We start from the raw sequence: 17,180 nt of genomic DNA, 5'->3' as shown, positions 1-17,180 counted from the left end.
TTAAGCCTGCGTGAGTGCAAGTGCGAAATGCATTTATCAACAATGCAACAACCTGATTGAATATTTTGTTATTTTAACATTTGTCTGAATATTTGTATTTAATTAAAGGATCTGGAGTCAAACTTAAAAGTTCAACGCAAACAAAACAACTGTGATCTCTGATTTTTCAAAATGTAAATTTAATATAAGACCTATATGCATCGGGCACCAGATAATTCCCTATAATTTTTAATCTATACATTCGTTTTTTATGTCTCTGTTTTCTTCCCCCAAACGTTTCATTCAAAATCCATTTTTGCGGCAGAACATGTTGTTTTTTTTTGGTTTGAAATTTCAATTTCGCCTCGAATTCCATTAAATACAATAGGAAAATACTTCATCCGAATAAGGAATTAACAAAATTTTTTATCTCCGTGTTTGAGTCTTTATCGCTTTGTAAACTGTTAATAAACTTATATCGGCACTCGGATCTGTGTGGGCCGAAACGTCTGGTTCGAAATGTACTTGACAATAGTAAATAAAACACTATACTCCACCTTGCTAATCACACAAAATCAATTTTATTTTATTTGACGCATGTGATAGTGTATTGACAAAATGCTGTAAAAATAGTTCTACTCTATTGACTGAACAGAGCAATTTGCGATGATCAGCTTCTCATGGACTTTTATAATAAGTCCCATTTGGCTCGTATCCCTTTCGAAAACGTATGCCCAAACGTTTATTTCAGTGTTTTGTCTGCAGATATGATTTATTAAAATCTTGTATGAAATATTAATTATCCGTTCCAAATGCCCCAATAAACATAAATTTTGGTCACTTTCTAGTAGAGATTCTGTGTTGGTTCCTGTTATCCATTGGTATTCAATATTCTCCATAATTTCAGTCTTAGTTTTTGCTCTGTATATAATTGTCAAAAGCTTCAACGAAATTATACCAGCAAAGCATAATTATTTGAATTTGATTTAATGGGAAAATTTATTGAAATTAATAAATAGCAAAACCAACTTTATATAAATATAATGATGACAAAAAAGAAAGAATAATTTCACACTGTTATTTTGTTTTAGAAGTGAACTCCTGATGACTGAAAAAGAAGCAGAACAATCAGATAAAGAGGTAACTGAGCAAGCTGCAAAATTAACCCAGCCTGGTAAGTCAGTCGTATTGTTATAATCGGGCAGCATTATAGGTCCTCTCGTAGTATGTGTACCATGTTAAAGTCGGGCCAGAATTTTATTTCGATTTCCCTTATTTTGGTTCTATTATGAGTTCAGGGACTGTCTGTGTTAGGCAAGTGAATATACATGCCCCTTACATAACTTGTGCAAAATTGGTGAACAAAATTAGTTACCTCCATTTTGTTACACATCCTTCTGGAGCGCTGTATTACGAGCAACATCAGCTTCAAATTCGCAGATTTAGTTAAAAAATCTTGTAATTATAATGAAGTACTAAACCACCATTGGTTTCTAATGATGAAAAGAAATTATTTTGATTGAAATGCAAACTTTTACACAAATTCAGTTTTTTTCTATGCCAAATCCTGTTCTGACATAATATCTTTCAATGTCCAATATCGGGCACTGTATAGCAATTTAAATTTCACATTTCAACTCAACAATCATACTCATGTTCAATGGAAACTAAACAATTACTTCGTATGAAGAATTGAAATATTCAACGAATAACTTTGACCAAGTCACACAAAATTTTGGTGGGTCTAGACTGCAACTATGTATCGTTTATATACTTTTGCTGTTGTGGATCTGTTTGCAAATAATGCAAGCAATAAGGCAAATTGCATGTTTTTTTCTCTAATCATGTTTTTCTCTCTGCCTGTAAAAAGTACAAGCGGCCACTAGGTTACACTAGTCAATGAATCTTCCATAGTTTAATAACAAATAATTAATCTGGTGAAACATACCGTTTTCAAGTCTTGGCAAAGGATGGTTGGGGTAACATTGGAGTCAGAAAATGTTATGAATGGTATATTTCCAGGTTTATTTAGATTTAATTTTTTTGTCGTGGACTTCTGTGAATAACACACATATACATAAGAGCAATCACTGGCAGTCAGAATCATATTGTAGCGGTGAGAGATTGCCCAACCTTTTGTAATTGTAATAATTTACACCAGTTTTTGTCATGGATTAAAATGATCAACTACAACATGACATTGAAATATAAGCAAAGCCACTAATTACTGTATGTGCTGTATTTCTTACATATTGACGTTTGGGATTTTCAGCAATTGCTCAATAGAAACGGTCATACGCTCCTTGAAGGTTGATCTCTGGTTTGATGAATAGAATTTCATGATGTGATTTGCTTATTTCCTTTAAACAACAAAACAGCTACCATATTTCCTGCTTAATAAGTCTACCTAGCAAATGAGACGATGATTTTTAACACCCAAAAAGAGGGTGTTTACATATAGCCCTGCAATAAGAAGGGTAGCAAAATTGCTTCTCTGTTGGTCATTTTAGCATTAAAATGCATGGCACGCTCAGGTCATATTTGTATTCTTAACAATAAAGTGGCAATTTTAGCATTAAAAAGGCATAGGTGATCATTTTGAACAGTCGGCCAGCTATATCCAACATTAGGGTGATCCAAGGGTTCAACTTTGGGGCTATAGTCAAACAGTTTAAAACTTGATTTGAATTAGTCCATCACGCCGACCCGATAACAACTTAGCTAGAACCAAAGTGACTATAAACCAAGTGAGGACATGCATTGATAACGTTATGAGCGCTCGTGTGACGTCACACTAGCCATTTTGGGTCCAGAGTTCTATCTATCCTAACTAAGTGATTTAAATGAACATTCTTCTGAAAAATTAATTATTCGCAGATGTTTCTTCTCGGATAACTCGGCTCGGCGGTATGGACAGCATATACGAAGTTAAGGTTAAAGTCATCCAACTTCACTCGATAAATCAACAACCCAATAAGACCAAAATATTAAAAAAAAGATACACATTTTATTATAAAATTATTATAAAATTCCTGATGTAAGTATTGCTACTTGCACAGAACCTATTTTAACAAACTGACAGAACTACAATACAAATTATATTACAGAAACTTGTACTATTTTTGCGGTACATGTCATGATATTAAAATATGCATATCGCAAATTTGCAACAATGTGTACATTTCCAAAATAATATTAAAAGAATATACTACATGCATGGAATGGGGAATAACAGCGTATATCAAGTTTACAAGAACATCTAATAATCTGGAGTGTAAAAATAATATATTATCTATTTGACTTGAGCTCTTGCCGCAGGTCTACTAGCATACAATTTTTCAATAATTTTATTTGTCTCCTCTTTTGCGTGAATATTTAACCTTAAATTGAGAAAACGTTTCAAAATTTTAAAAGCGATATTGTGGCAAGATGGGAAATTATATTTCAAGCAACTTTATCTGTCAGAAAAGTAACAGGCGAACATATATTATAAAAGGCATTAATATTAAAATACGATTGCTTTTTTGGATGGGTGGCATAAATTTTGGGTAAAACTATCAATTTCCAAATATTTATCAGGTGTGTAAGACCTAAAAAGAGTTAGTAACATGTTGGATCAGAACCATTATATAATGGCTCTGGTTGGATATCGATAAAATTACAATTAAGTTTTGTCAACGAGAACGTAGAAGACATGATGGCGTCGCTAGATCACTTAGTAAATATTTTACATTTTCCGACGCAAAAGAATCCTAAAATCCTGCCAATAATATGATAAGAGATAACTAAGAGATAACTATCGCAACTTCCACGAAACCGCACGATATCAGTATGATTCTACGAGGCAAATAGCAAAAGAAAAATAATGAAATTACCCGAATAAAATGCAAAACAGTAAAAAATCTTCAGCCAAATTGACGAACGAGACCTTCTGATGAAGCTAAAACAAACCGGCGCTGCCGCGTTCCCCCGATTCGCTGGACACAAAATGACGACCGATATGCACCATTGCACTCGGTCTCTCCACTTGGTCTATAGTCACTTTGGCTAGAACTATATAATTAGTTAAAGATATAATGACTATAACTTCAAAAAACTGGGCCACACCTTCTCACATAACATTCCAACAATTCTGGATTTTCTCAACAATCCAAACATACGACAGTGTGACACATGGTTTTAATTGTTAGAAATATGCTTGCCATTGCACCCTTGCTAACCCTCTGAGAATTTGCTGGTTAGAATCTTGTCGGGGATAATTATTTTTGATAGAAGACATTGTCGTAGTGTGGTTCAATTAACCACTGGCTGGGTACATCTTCCTCCATCATCAAGTCCATGCATTTGATAACAAATAACTACCGGTAACTCATGGTTCGGAAGTCCCATACTGGATTGGTAGCCGGACGAGAGGCTGTGGTACGCCATATGCTTGCGCTGTCTAATCAAATTTCTTCTCCTTTGGGATAATTATGTAAATACCATCCTACTTATGCAGCTTACTTTCTCATTGTTTCCACATTCATTGAAAACAAAGCATTATAGTGATCGTAATCTTACGTTAAAAGCTAAAAAAAACTTGGAAAGATCATAATCATCTTGGCTTGACACAGTTTGCACATTTTCTTACTCCCGCAAGCGTTTTCTTTTGTATTGATTATGACTATGATAGAGATTTTTAGCATGTGGCAAAAACGTCATTGGAGCCATAAGTTCTTCAAGATAGGCTATGCTTTTAATGAAATTTGTATGATTTAAATTATCTACATAAAAGAGGATATCATGCCTCTGCACAAATAAGAGAATGTATTCAAATTTAGACGGTATTAAATTTTGGGAGTGAGGTGGATTGAAGCCTCTATTCATATTTTAGGCTAATAGCTAGTAAATATTAGAGTTCTTTGAATTATTTATTTAAACAAATAGTCAAACTACCTACTATACGTTAATATAAATTCAAAATATTTAATTGGTTGTGAACATTACGTAGTAATCAAACTCTGTAAAAATATTTATTTTGACCACCATTTCTTTTTGTGCCATTTTGATTACCTTTTTAATATTGAAGTTCTCTCATTTCTGAAATGCTATTCATATAAACAGCATTTGCAGCATAATTAAGTCATTACTTCAGTGATTTCTATGTATAAAGATTTGTATAGTCTATTTGTGTATTTGAATAGGTAATTGAAGTGTATAATTATGAAAGAGGTTTTAGGCCGGAAAACAAGTGTTAGTGGCCTAACATGGAATATAAAATATACCAGTAATGATTTTGATTTAGAACTGAAATAATTTATTATAAATTTAATAAAATCTGTACAATAATAAGAAGAATATAGAACTTCAATCTATCCTTAATATAAATTGATTTTGCTATGCAAAGTGATAATTAAATTTTTTATTTTTTATTTTAAAGGCGGAACTTCATCTAGAACTACTGATGGGAAGAGGAGAAGAACTTCAGATGAAGATTCTGGTCCAAGGTCAGATAAAATAATTACATAACCAAAAAATAATGATCTTGAAAATATTTGTTACATATGATTACTGACTGTATCCTTACCACTAATACCTGTTCTTTGTCTGACTGAATTTGTCCATGGAGCAAGTTTCACTTCAACAGATCATAGATATGTTCATAGCCTTGTTCATACCAACGTCTAAGTCTAAATGTACATTCGTCATTGTTAACATACAATATCCCTATAAAATCTTATTGTTGGGAGATTTTGACCAGAAAATCCAAAAGCAGCTACACAAATTACATCGTGAAAAACATTTTGCTCATAATTTTTACGTCACCCTAATTGAAATGATAATTAGGATTGAATTTTCACACATACAAAGACTAGGATCTGAGATTCTTAGTCTGAACCTCATTATGGCAGTAAAAGTATCTTGTTTTTAGGCACTGCTCGGTTAATCTACTCATAAACTCCTAGTGGATTTCCATATCTTAGCATGATAGACAAATCCGACTTTTCAACCAATATTTTGGGCTTTGAAATCCCGTTATCTAATTTTGAGTGATTTTAAGTGATAAACGTGACAATCTTTGTCAACAAAATTAAATCCAGCCAAGAAAATTTACTTTGTTTTCTTATGTACATAAACTTTGTTTTTAGAAGCAAAATCGCCCCATCTGACGTAGAAGAAATTCAACAAGAAGATAAACTGTCTCGATATTGTAAGTCTGCCACATGTCCATAAACTTAAATATTATGAGCAATATGGTTCATGTAATATGTGTGTGATTGCGTTTAATTAAGTATAACAGGGTGGTCCAAACCCTGTTGTGACACATTTCGTGCGTCCCCAGTACAATTTCAGTCATTAAAACATCAGCAGATTATTGTATGTGGGTCAGCGAACACGTACTACTTCTTTTATCAATACATTCCCACCTAAAATCTGTACGCTTCAAACCTTATTTGAGGTTTTGTTTGCTTTTCCGATTCTATAATCAGTTTTATACATTTTGTTTATATCAATTATTTTATCGTCTATTGCTGATTATGGAGTCGAAATAAACTTAGGTACACTTATTGGAAGAACTTTTTTTAGCTTTAAGCTATTCCATCTGGGATTGGGATCCCAAGATTTGAACCCTTTTCATAATCCCAATGTTGGTAATGATATTTGAATCTATAAACATCAAGCCGGTGTCGATATGGACATTCTGTGATGGGTACTATCACATGTCGAGAGGCCATTACCGATACGGGATGGGGGAGTCAAGAGAAATGAATTGTCTTGTGCAGACTTGTCTTGGTTGTTCTAATTTTGAAAGAACCAAAGGAAAACTAAACGCTTCATATATCTTGCTTCAAATAAAAAAAACACCACCCATGCAACATAACAGAGAGCTAATTAGAACAGTAAATTATCACTCTTTAATATATTTGACGTAAGTAAACTCTTGGTGTTTCCATCAATTCTGGGTTTTTCTCGACTGCGACCTACGAGGCCTCGTATAAATTTTTTGCGTCTTTAAACTTTGCATGTTTGGACCACTCTGAAGTACAAAATCGAAAGTAGTTGGGCATTTTGCGAGAACATAAATGTAAATAAAGTTAATTTTTTAAACATGTAAAACTTGACATAAATTTCGATTTTAGAGTGTAATTTATGTAATATGAAACTAATGATTTATGGGAAATTGAGGAATCTAGAACAGAATTATTGCAATAGCAGGTTATATATATATTTATGCTTCATAAAAATGCTTTTGTGAAGCATATGGTTCGAATTCATGTTTTGGTAAATGCTCAAAATTTTAGAACAACCTTTGCTATGTAAACTTCACTTCCAGACTAGTGCAGAAATCAGATAAAATACATTTGTATTCATTAATATTGATTGAATATTTTACAATTAAAATTCTTCGCTAATGAGTTTGACTGTAGTTACCGCAGTGACTGTACTTTTTGAGAAGAAAATTTGATTTTATTATATAAAATCAGAGCAGACATTGGTTTTAAATAATATGCTCATAGAAGAGCAGGCGTAATGTCACAATTACCTAAACTTTCATGAAAATCAAAATTATTGTCAGCGAATTCCTATCGAATGTCTCATTCATGTAACTTGATCCCTATATTTACTAACTCACTATTTTATTTTTAGATTTGTCACAAATTGAAAATGTTTCCTCTCAAAGAAGCGGATCCGACATTCTTTTGACTTGGAATGAAGTACCTGACAGCAACGTTCTATACAACGTAGAAATCCTCTGTGATGATGTGAAACTTGGAGAGACTCACACTACAGAGGTTTCTCAGTATAGAATGAAGTCACCTATACTTGGTAAAAGATATCGTTTCCAAGTCTGGGCCAAGGATGAATGGGGTAACTCCTGCATCAAAACACAGTCCAAGAATGTTATAAAAGGTAAATTTCCAGTATTATGTAAATTTAAAATGTAAGTTACAACCATTAGTCATTAATGGAAATGGTAACCTTATAATTTAACTTGTATATTGTCTCAATATATAGCCGGTGAGTTTATTTTTGCAGTGGTGGCCACCATCAATATTAGAAAATGGCATTTTCATTTTAAAAACTAATGGGTGCAATTTGCGTCCAACAGCGTTTTTCCTATAATATATCAATTGGTCATCTGTGGGCTATGGTAGCATTGTCGGGGAGACTCGAGCAACTCACTGATTCGAACTCGACTAACAGCCATAAAAACTTTACTTTTGAATCATAAATAATGAGATTAAAATCTCTGGAATAGCAATTGGTATGCATGCCAATGTTGCGTTAGAAATGGTAAATTTACGGTACAAATTTACTAGCTTTCTGTAGTAACAATTCAAAGTAAGCCTTTTCATGATTACATTAGTGTTGTAAATACATCATTAAATCCTAGTTCAACTTTCAAAATAACTTCGACTTGACAAAAATAGAAGAATCATTGTATTACACAGTTCACCTATTTTGCGGTATTTTATGAAAGCTCCTGTGACACAACTCAGCTTGTGATTCGAAACTTCAGCAACTTGACTAGTGACAGAGTTTTGGCTTGAAACTCAAACTTTGAAACTTAGCAGAACTCTGACTTGAATCAGGAATTTGATGTCCCAGGACTTTACTTTGCTCGTGACTCAAGTTTCCGAAGTGACAAAGAGTACGGCAACCCACATAATTTATTATTTACAGCATGATTACTGGTGGTCCGCGTTCCGATCATTGACCTTTTGAGTATTCATTTAGGCCCAATTAACTTTGGATATGTGAAGATTTCCTTCTATAAAATACCTTTAGTTAGTTTTTTCCCATTATTTGCACCCAACTTAATACGAAAACAACTGTGACATCCTGAGACACCAAAGAATAGCATTATCTTGAATAGCAAATAATCATGAATCGAGAACTACAATGCGCATGGAAGGATTACAAATATTTTGCGATTACTTCAATTTTTTCAATTTTAAAATTGGAGGCACTGGAATATATTTGGGTACACTGTAAAATGTCTTTTGGAAATATCGGGTCCCAGTAACTTCAAATTTTGACATACGGGTCTTTGGTTGAGTAGTCCTGATTTAGAGGACTATTTTCTTTGTATACCCCACAATAGGGTAGAAAAGTTTGGTGATGTCATGACAGAAGTCTTAGTCTGGTCATAAGATATTATGCTTGTTGAATTAACATAATAACACTGGACTAGAGTATGTCCAATGCTTAACCATGTCAACCTTTGCATAAAAGCATTCTTATAAATGCTTGTCTAATTTTTTAAGTGTAGACTGCTTATTTAAATGAAAATGATTTACATCTGTTGACCAAGGCACAGTGTTTTTATTTTAACATTTGTGGTGGTTCAAGATTTACTTAGCGATATTTACCTGAGCTGTAGAACTGTTATGTGAAATAATTATGAAGAAACCACATATTTATTGACTACTTAACATCATCCCATTTTTTATTACAATATGTGAAACTATATTATTCTTTAATGAGACCTGTGGTCATATAAGCAATCTAATTTTAATATGTCAGGTCAATTTCATATTCTTAGCATGGATAAGAACGGGAAAGAGTCAAAACTTTTATCTCAGCACAAGTGATACTGATTTTTTGAGTGTAATCATGATATGCATAAAAAATGTTTCCTGGGACAGCCGGTGTTAACAAAAACTTTCGAAATGTTTGGAGGATAGTGAGAAATATAAGTCTGCTTATATTTGTGGTCTATGTGCCCACTTCCTAAGTTTTTGTGTTTATTTCAGTAATTAACATCACCCTTTTCAGACTTTTTTTACCTATACTCTCAAAATCTAACATCATCTAATCTAAACATTTAAGTTAAATAGGTGTCTTGGCCTAGTTTGAGAAGCACCGAATTAGTAAACATTTGTTGCAACAAATCTACTTTTTTTTAGTGGAAAACGTTGAAGTTGCCGGTGGCTCTATGAGACTGAACGAATGCAAAGTCACGTTTCCTGGTGGAACATTCAACAAACAAACGAAAGTCTGGATGTCGGTTGAAATAGACAATTCAATATGCCCTGAAGAATACATTGGTATCACACCAGCTTTTGATATCAGTGCAGATTCTGAATTCCTCAGAGATGCGATTGTGCAAATCCAGTCGTGGTGTGTCGGTCTAGAAAAAGACAAAATTGACATACTACATTTTTCAAGTAAAACTGACTGGGACAATATAAATCCTGACCGAATCACAGAGAATAACAGCATAGAATTTCGATGCAGGAGGTTCAGTCGAGTTATGGCCATCATCAGGTGGTTGCTATTTGGAACAGTTGAGCTTCTTATGGAACATCGTCTCTATATCCTAAACAATAACCAATTTCATTTTGCATTTTTTACATCTTCTGAGACTGTTCAGAACCTTGTTAGACATTATTATAAAGACCTAGGAGCACAACTTGCTCCTATTCATCTCCCCCAAATCCTGTTACAAACTGGAGACAATATTCGCATAAGACTCCAAATTGACTGTGGACCAGAAAATATACATTTCGACTTTCCTGATGGCCATACCTTCCTGGCAGACAAAAAATTCATGACAAAGCAAAGAAATGAATACATGTTCCGTCTTCTCCCCCCTCTGGGCGAATATCCTCAACGTAATATCAGATATGAGATGGTTAAGGAAGGTGATGAACCCGAATTTTGCAATCGTGATTTTAATTTCCCATTAAAACCAAAAGGTGAGTAATTCATGACACTAGTGGATAATTCACACATATATCTATATCTCAGAGGCACAGCAGGTAGCCTTATCATGTTGTTCACTCTTCATTGTTTCATACGAGAGCTAGTTATGAATAATTACTGAAAGGGAAACGAATGCAATATCATCCTCGCTAGCACCCCTCGTATTATGTAAAGTTAATGTTTATTATCTGAATTTTCTATTTAATATTTCTGCATATTGAAGTCTTAAGGAACGTCACACATTAGCTGCACGTTATCTTGAGCACTTGCTTACCAATAACATATACATCTGTAAGTAGCATTAGCGAGATACATCACACTTTCAGTAGACATTATATAGACATTTTTATATATCTTTAGTTTGATTCTAAATGAATATCTTGTACATTATACATCTTATTTATATTTATAGAACGCAGAGGACCTCCACCTATCCATCTTGTTGATCGCAGAGTAATTACACCTATCAACCTTGCTGGAGCAAATGTTGGGAATGTGCATCTACCGGACAGAGGAAATCAGAACAATCAGCAAATAGTAAGATTTGATTAATATTTATTCTCAACTTTCTATAATTATTTTTTAAAGTATTCACTATGTACCTTACAATGAGTAATAGACAGTTGTAGGTTCGGTGGTGTGGTGTATTGTGCTAAGTGTTATGAATACACTCGCCACCACACCCCTGATTACCCTGTGTGGGTTTGCAGGTACGTTTCCTGTGGGTGAAAATTATGTGCGAGAGGATTGATAGAATCTTTTGCGTTGTAGGGTGGTTCACGTAAACGCTGGTTGGGTATAGCTTCCTCCACCATCAAGTCCTTGCATTCAGAATAATTGGCTAACCGGATGAGAAGTCGTGGTTCACTATATGATAATGCTGTCTTATCGTCTTACCTGTCTTCCGAGATAAATATGTAAATCCTGTCCTATTTCATGTTAATACTGAGCCCTAAAATGTGATGTTATAATGCATATTGAAACTTTGCTTTAGCAGGAAATTATTATCCCAATAGAAATATCATATGGGATTTTCTACCACTATCCCACATGGAATATTTAAACCCTAAAATTGAATAATATTAGTCTGCATTTTGACAAGAGGTAATAAAGGTAAAAATGTGCCAGATAGTAAAAATGAAATTCTTTTGAAGGGGCAAAATGAACAAGAAGAAGCTGGTGCAGTAGGTGGCAACCAAGCAATAGAACCACAACAGAATGAACCATTACAACAACATGAAGGTGATGACGGTACGTGAAATACCAGTAATTAAAGCATTTGTTCAGCTTCGCAAACCTCATTTTCTTGCATTTTATATCCATAATAAGTCTTTTATATTCCAAAATATTTCTTGGAGGCATATTAGACAAAATACGTTTCTGAATTTCTATTTTCGTTGTGCTATGAGTAATTGCCTTCATTTTTAAACGTGGTCTTTACATATTTGTGGACGATAAATTACCCCTGAAATATTAATATGTTTGCAGGAATTTAACCTGGTCTTTCTGCAAGTTTACTTGTAACAAACAATATTCACGATTTGTGATTGTTTTTTGTTTAATGCTTTATTCAAACATCACATAGAAAATTGTTATGATATCCTCCACTGAGGACAATTTTCAGGGTCATCTTAATAAACTATTATTTTTCAGATTCCGATGATCTTGGCTGAAAACTACCTCAAAAGATTAAACATTTCCCAGACTGAACACATTCTAAAGACATTGCTAAGATACAAATGTTTTATCAACGTGTCGCATACTGTTACTGTCGTATATTCAACATTAAATTTCTCCAATAATCACAGACTGAATGCCGAATGAGCCTGCGGTTCATACCTTAATCCTGCAACACGTTATGCACATGTAGTAAAGGGATTGAATATTAACTCCCAAAGACTGTTCCCTGGATAGTCAATTGTTCAGTAATTGTAGACTTTAGGCAAAAATGTTCTATTTTTTTTGCGTGAAATCCTGACTTTGCATAGACTTGGATTGTGGAAACATAGTTAGGGCCGGTTTTAGGCTGATTTCTTCGATTTCATCAAATTGGGCCCGCTCTACTGGGGGTCTTTTTTCTGTATTATTAGATATGCTACAAAAAATTAAAGTTTATCCGATTTGAACAAAAACTATACTAGTAGATAAATCTGAGTGAAATTTTAGTATCGCCCGTAAGGCCATTTTTCCTCCCATAAGGTTAGCATTACGCTGACTCGAAAACTGAGACTGCGATAATGTCAGACAGCCAAATAACAAGTTGTGTCTCCACTATTTTTCAAGGTAATCGAAGGAAATTTTGAACAAAAAGATGATGTGAAAAGAAAAACCTAGTAAATAAAGTCAACAAGTTCTGAATAAATTAGCTTTTCGAATGAATTATGTACGATAAAATCTACGAGTAGTTCACATGAACGCTGATTGGAAACGGCCTTCCCTGCTATACAGGTCCAGATATACGTGACATACCCGATTTAGCGCTCCTAATATCCCGCCGTATTCATTGAACAATTTATTTACCATTTAATTAATATCCTCGATATAAATGTTTACCGCATTTGCGGAAAAAACAATAAAGGCATCCACATTACCTTAAATTTATTTTATACCAAACATCTATAAATAACTACTACTACATCTACTATAAAGAGTAGGGGCCCTGTCATCAGATTTCTAATTGGGCCCCACAGATCCTATCACCGGCCTTGAACATAGTAACGGACTCTTGGTCACCACTCTTCAGCAAAGATTTCAGTCATCCCTCTCAAGATTTGACCTCTTGAACATACAGGGGAAACCCTGGTAGCATGATATGTATCTGGGTAGCCAATAACCATGGCAGGATGAGTGTTTAGGGTAGCCATTATAATCTGTTAAAAAAAAACGTCATATTTATTAAATCAGAGCATTTTGTGAAATTCTACATCAAATCCTGATTTGTATGTTTCCTTGTATTTCTAGAAATTTTCGATTATTTTTCCTTATTCTTTTTGAAAATTTCGTGCTGCATTAATGCTTTATTCTTTAATGTACTATTTTAGTTAACTGCAACAAACTCACTTTGAGCTTTTCCAGAACTTCAGTCCAATATATTTAATATGTGTATTGTTTTTATGTTGGCCAGATTTAGAAGTTAATATGTAGTTGAAATTTTTATAGTATGTCGACTTTCAATATTTGTGTCATATTTTTCTCATGATTGACAACTGCTGTTCTCAATCTCGCTTCATTTGAATCGCCCTAATTATTTTTACTGTATATAGGTTTTCTTTGCAACTTTGTATATTTGCTTGATTTTTAAAATATAAAAAAAAAACCTAAAAAACTCAAAAAAAAAATATTAAAAAATAAAAAACAAAAAAAAATACAAGTTTCTTACACATGAAATTTTACTCAGAAATTCAATTACTCTATGAGCATAGTTACAAATGACCAATGAAGTGTCAAAACCTCACAAGACTATAAAGACTTCTAGTGTAGAATTACTCAATGCATAATTTTTTGTTTCATGCTTATGTATTGAAGTTTGTAGCATTATTACCGGTGCTCCAGAAATGTGTGTACCAATATGGGGGTAACTAATTTTATTTGCTTATTTTACTTACATCAAGTTGTGTAAAGGGGCTGACACCTATGAGCAGGGGGGATGTTCACTTGGCCAATACAGACAGTCCCCGAACTCGTAATAGAAATAAAATAAGGAAAATTATAGCCTAACCTTCTTCGAGAGTACCGCATTTTTTTCATATTCAAATAGTTGACGGAATTGAAAAAATTTGTGTTTGAGAAATAATACCATCATTGAATTTTTATTGTTTTGTTATTCTTGACATGACTTTAAAAAGTTTTTATCACATCATTTTCTTAATCTAAGCAAAAATCATTGCATCATTTTTATATTAATTCATTGTTCGGTGCTCCCGAAGTATGCGAACCAAGATGGCGGACATCGGAACGTAACATGTGTAACAAGTTAGGGTTAGGCGATACTTTTTTTCCAATTTTCCTTATTTTAGTCCTATTATCAGTTCGAAGACTAGCCAAGAGCCTCCCGTTGTATTTATACCTAAAATTATGGCCTAACCCTAACCTAGTACACATATTACATTCCGATGTCCGCCATCTTGGTTCGCATACTTCGGGAGCCCCCATTGTTCAGTGCTCTGTATCAAAATTTGCAGCATTATTTTCTGTATATTTGAGATCTTTATGAGTAGCATTACATCATAGGAAGTCCCAAGTTTATACCTTTCAGGAATTTCTGTGATTGATTTCACTTATAAAAATCCTTTTTTTAAATTATGTTTGTTGTCTCACTGATTTTAATTGACCTTGAAATAAATATTACAACTGCTATTGTAAAAAAAAAGAAGGCAAGGGACATGTATTAACCTAATAGTAACTCTTTTTAAATAACCAATGTTCAAATTTTTTATGTGAAATGAATTCTACCTTTTCCTCGTATGTTTTTGTCAACTACTGATATCTACTAATTTTGTGTGTATTTTGAGAACATCCCTATGAAGTTTAGATATCACGATATGTTAGCAAACCCACAACAAGTTATGAAAAAATGCTAAGCAGGTTTGGAATAAATTACTTTTAGAATTGGGTGATTGATTTTGAATCTTGCTTTATCTTGTGGTTCGGCATTTACCGAAATCCAGCGTCACTTTTCCTCTAATCTATATATAAGTGATACATGTGTTTTGTAATGCTTATTGTATCATCTTTTGACAATTTTATCCACTGCAATCAGCTTTTCTTGTTTATCGTGATTGAGAACACTGTACTGTTCCTGTATTGGAATGAAATAACAGTTGCATAAATAATTCAACCCTACTGTATATAGCTTTTCCTTATAACTCCACATATTTTCCTAACTTTTAAAATAGAAAAAAAAAAAATAACAAAACTGGAATAAAGAAAATTTTCATGTATTTCCTAAATATCAAAACATAAAAAAAAATGAAAAATAATAAAACAGAAATAAAAAAAAATTTGTGTATTCCCTAAATATCAAAATAGAATGAAAAAATCAAAAAGGTGAACGGTCAAGTGATCCTTCATATTCCCAGCCCTAAGAATTACATTTCTCTGGCACTCGAGAGGTGTGCGTAACAATAGGGAGGTAACTAATTTTGTTTGCCTACTTTACATCAATTTGTGTAAAACGACTGAAACCCATCGACAGGGTAATATCAACTTGGCTAACACAGACAGTCTTCGAACTCGTAATAAAACTAAAATATCGGTAAGGTAAATTGGAATAAAATTATGACCTAACCCTAACCTGGTACACATACTACAGGAGTACTAAGAAGCTTATGGAGTAATAGACTTTATTTTGATTCTTTTGCCAAAGAAAAAATAATTCTTGTTTTCTTCATCAAATTGCATTTGTTGTTAAACCTTTTCAATGGTTTCTGTCACTAATGTGAAATGAAATATATATCTATATATGTACAATAATTCATACTTTAGGAGAAAACTCCATGTTATGTTTCGGTTCAATTTACATCTTTTATACATTAAAGTATAATTTGATGAAGCTAAATATGCTGTTTGTGTCTCAAAACTGATTCATCTACAGCTCATTATTGACAGCAATCTTTGGATGAGAAAAAACAATATAATATTTTCAACGCTAACAGATTGGTCGAGTGGATATAATCTCTCATCTTTTCCTTTTTCGAATTATGAGTATGACATCGCAGATATAACGAGCTGTCCTAACTCCCAATCAGTCTTATTGTTTTTCCTGTTTGAAATGAATAGAATGGTAACTCGTGATATCAAGTCATTATTGAAATTGACTTTGATTCCTGTAATTAAATGCATTGACTTTTGCTTTATATGTTATTTTGATTGTGAGAGTGGAATATTTATTTCTAATAGCTTTATGATACAAAATTAAATTAGCAACATAGCGCCCAGTATACCATTTGGCCTGTATAATCTATTAAGTCCCTCCAATCAAAAAATTTTTATGATTTGATTATCTTTTAAATTCTGTGTGATCTCTTGTTTATTTGTAGTAACATCTGTATAATAAATGATCAGTGTGATAGACCGGGACTGAATTCAACTGGTAGGGTGGTTAATGAAATTGTCCCATGAACTACGACCATGCATCTTGAGAGTTTTATTGGTTGTCTATTCACATGGTCTGGTCTTTAGAAAGGAGCTAATAGAGTCATTTTCTTTCATTTCCCCTTTTAAATATATGTGAAAGGCGAATCCCAAGTCTTGTTAGGCATCCGACTTCACATTATTGACTAGTGAACCAGCACTTGGAATCAGTAATCATTAGTTTATTTTTCTAACATACATGAAATGCACCAATGCAGGGTTTCCTTTGCATTTTTGGGTTGAGTGTCCATTGCTGTTAGAGAACAAGGCAAATGAAACTTCATTGCTTTTTGCAACGACTATTTTTTCAGCTCTTACCAATATGATGACAAAATACAGGTCGAGACTTGCTGTAGAGTCCGACCTACAAGTTTGCT

The 17,180-nt window shown here is 33.3% G+C and overlaps 1 protein-coding gene and 1 pseudogene across 3 annotated transcripts in view; one reads left to right on the top strand and one right to left on the bottom strand.

Moving 5' to 3' along the window:
- Positions 1-13,024, top strand: part of LOC120330657 (NACHT, LRR and PYD domains-containing protein 4C-like) — a 55,366-nt gene extending 42,342 nt beyond the window's left edge. Inside the window, exons 10-17 of one of the 2 annotated variants that reach the window (XM_078113460.1) lie at positions 1,074-1,153; positions 5,399-5,465; positions 6,108-6,169; positions 7,609-7,872; positions 9,873-10,664; positions 11,084-11,208; positions 11,826-11,922; positions 12,325-13,024. In XM_078113460.1, coding sequence (XP_077969586.1) covers positions 1,074-1,153; positions 5,399-5,465; positions 6,108-6,169; positions 7,609-7,872; positions 9,873-10,664; positions 11,084-11,208; positions 11,826-11,922; positions 12,325-12,344 — 1,507 coding nt within the window. In that variant the 3' untranslated portion in view covers positions 12,345-13,024. Of the gene's footprint in view, positions 1-1,070; positions 1,154-5,398; positions 5,466-6,107; positions 6,170-7,608; positions 7,873-9,872; positions 10,665-11,083; positions 11,209-11,825; positions 11,923-12,324 lie in introns of both variants that reach the window. The other variant, XM_078113459.1, reaches the window with a different exon arrangement.
- The window catches only part of LOC120331638 (interleukin enhancer-binding factor 2 homolog), a 158,582-nt pseudogene that overhangs the window by 123,329 nt on the left and 18,073 nt on the right, over positions 1-17,180 (bottom strand). The window lies entirely within an intron of this gene.

The sequence above is a fragment of the Styela clava genome, chromosome 6, assembly GCF_964204865.1.
Source record: "Styela clava chromosome 6, kaStyClav1.hap1.2, whole genome shotgun sequence".
NCBI classification, from domain to species: domain Eukaryota; kingdom Metazoa; phylum Chordata; class Ascidiacea; order Stolidobranchia; family Styelidae; genus Styela; species Styela clava.
This window is presented reverse-complemented; position numbering and strand designations above follow the sequence as displayed.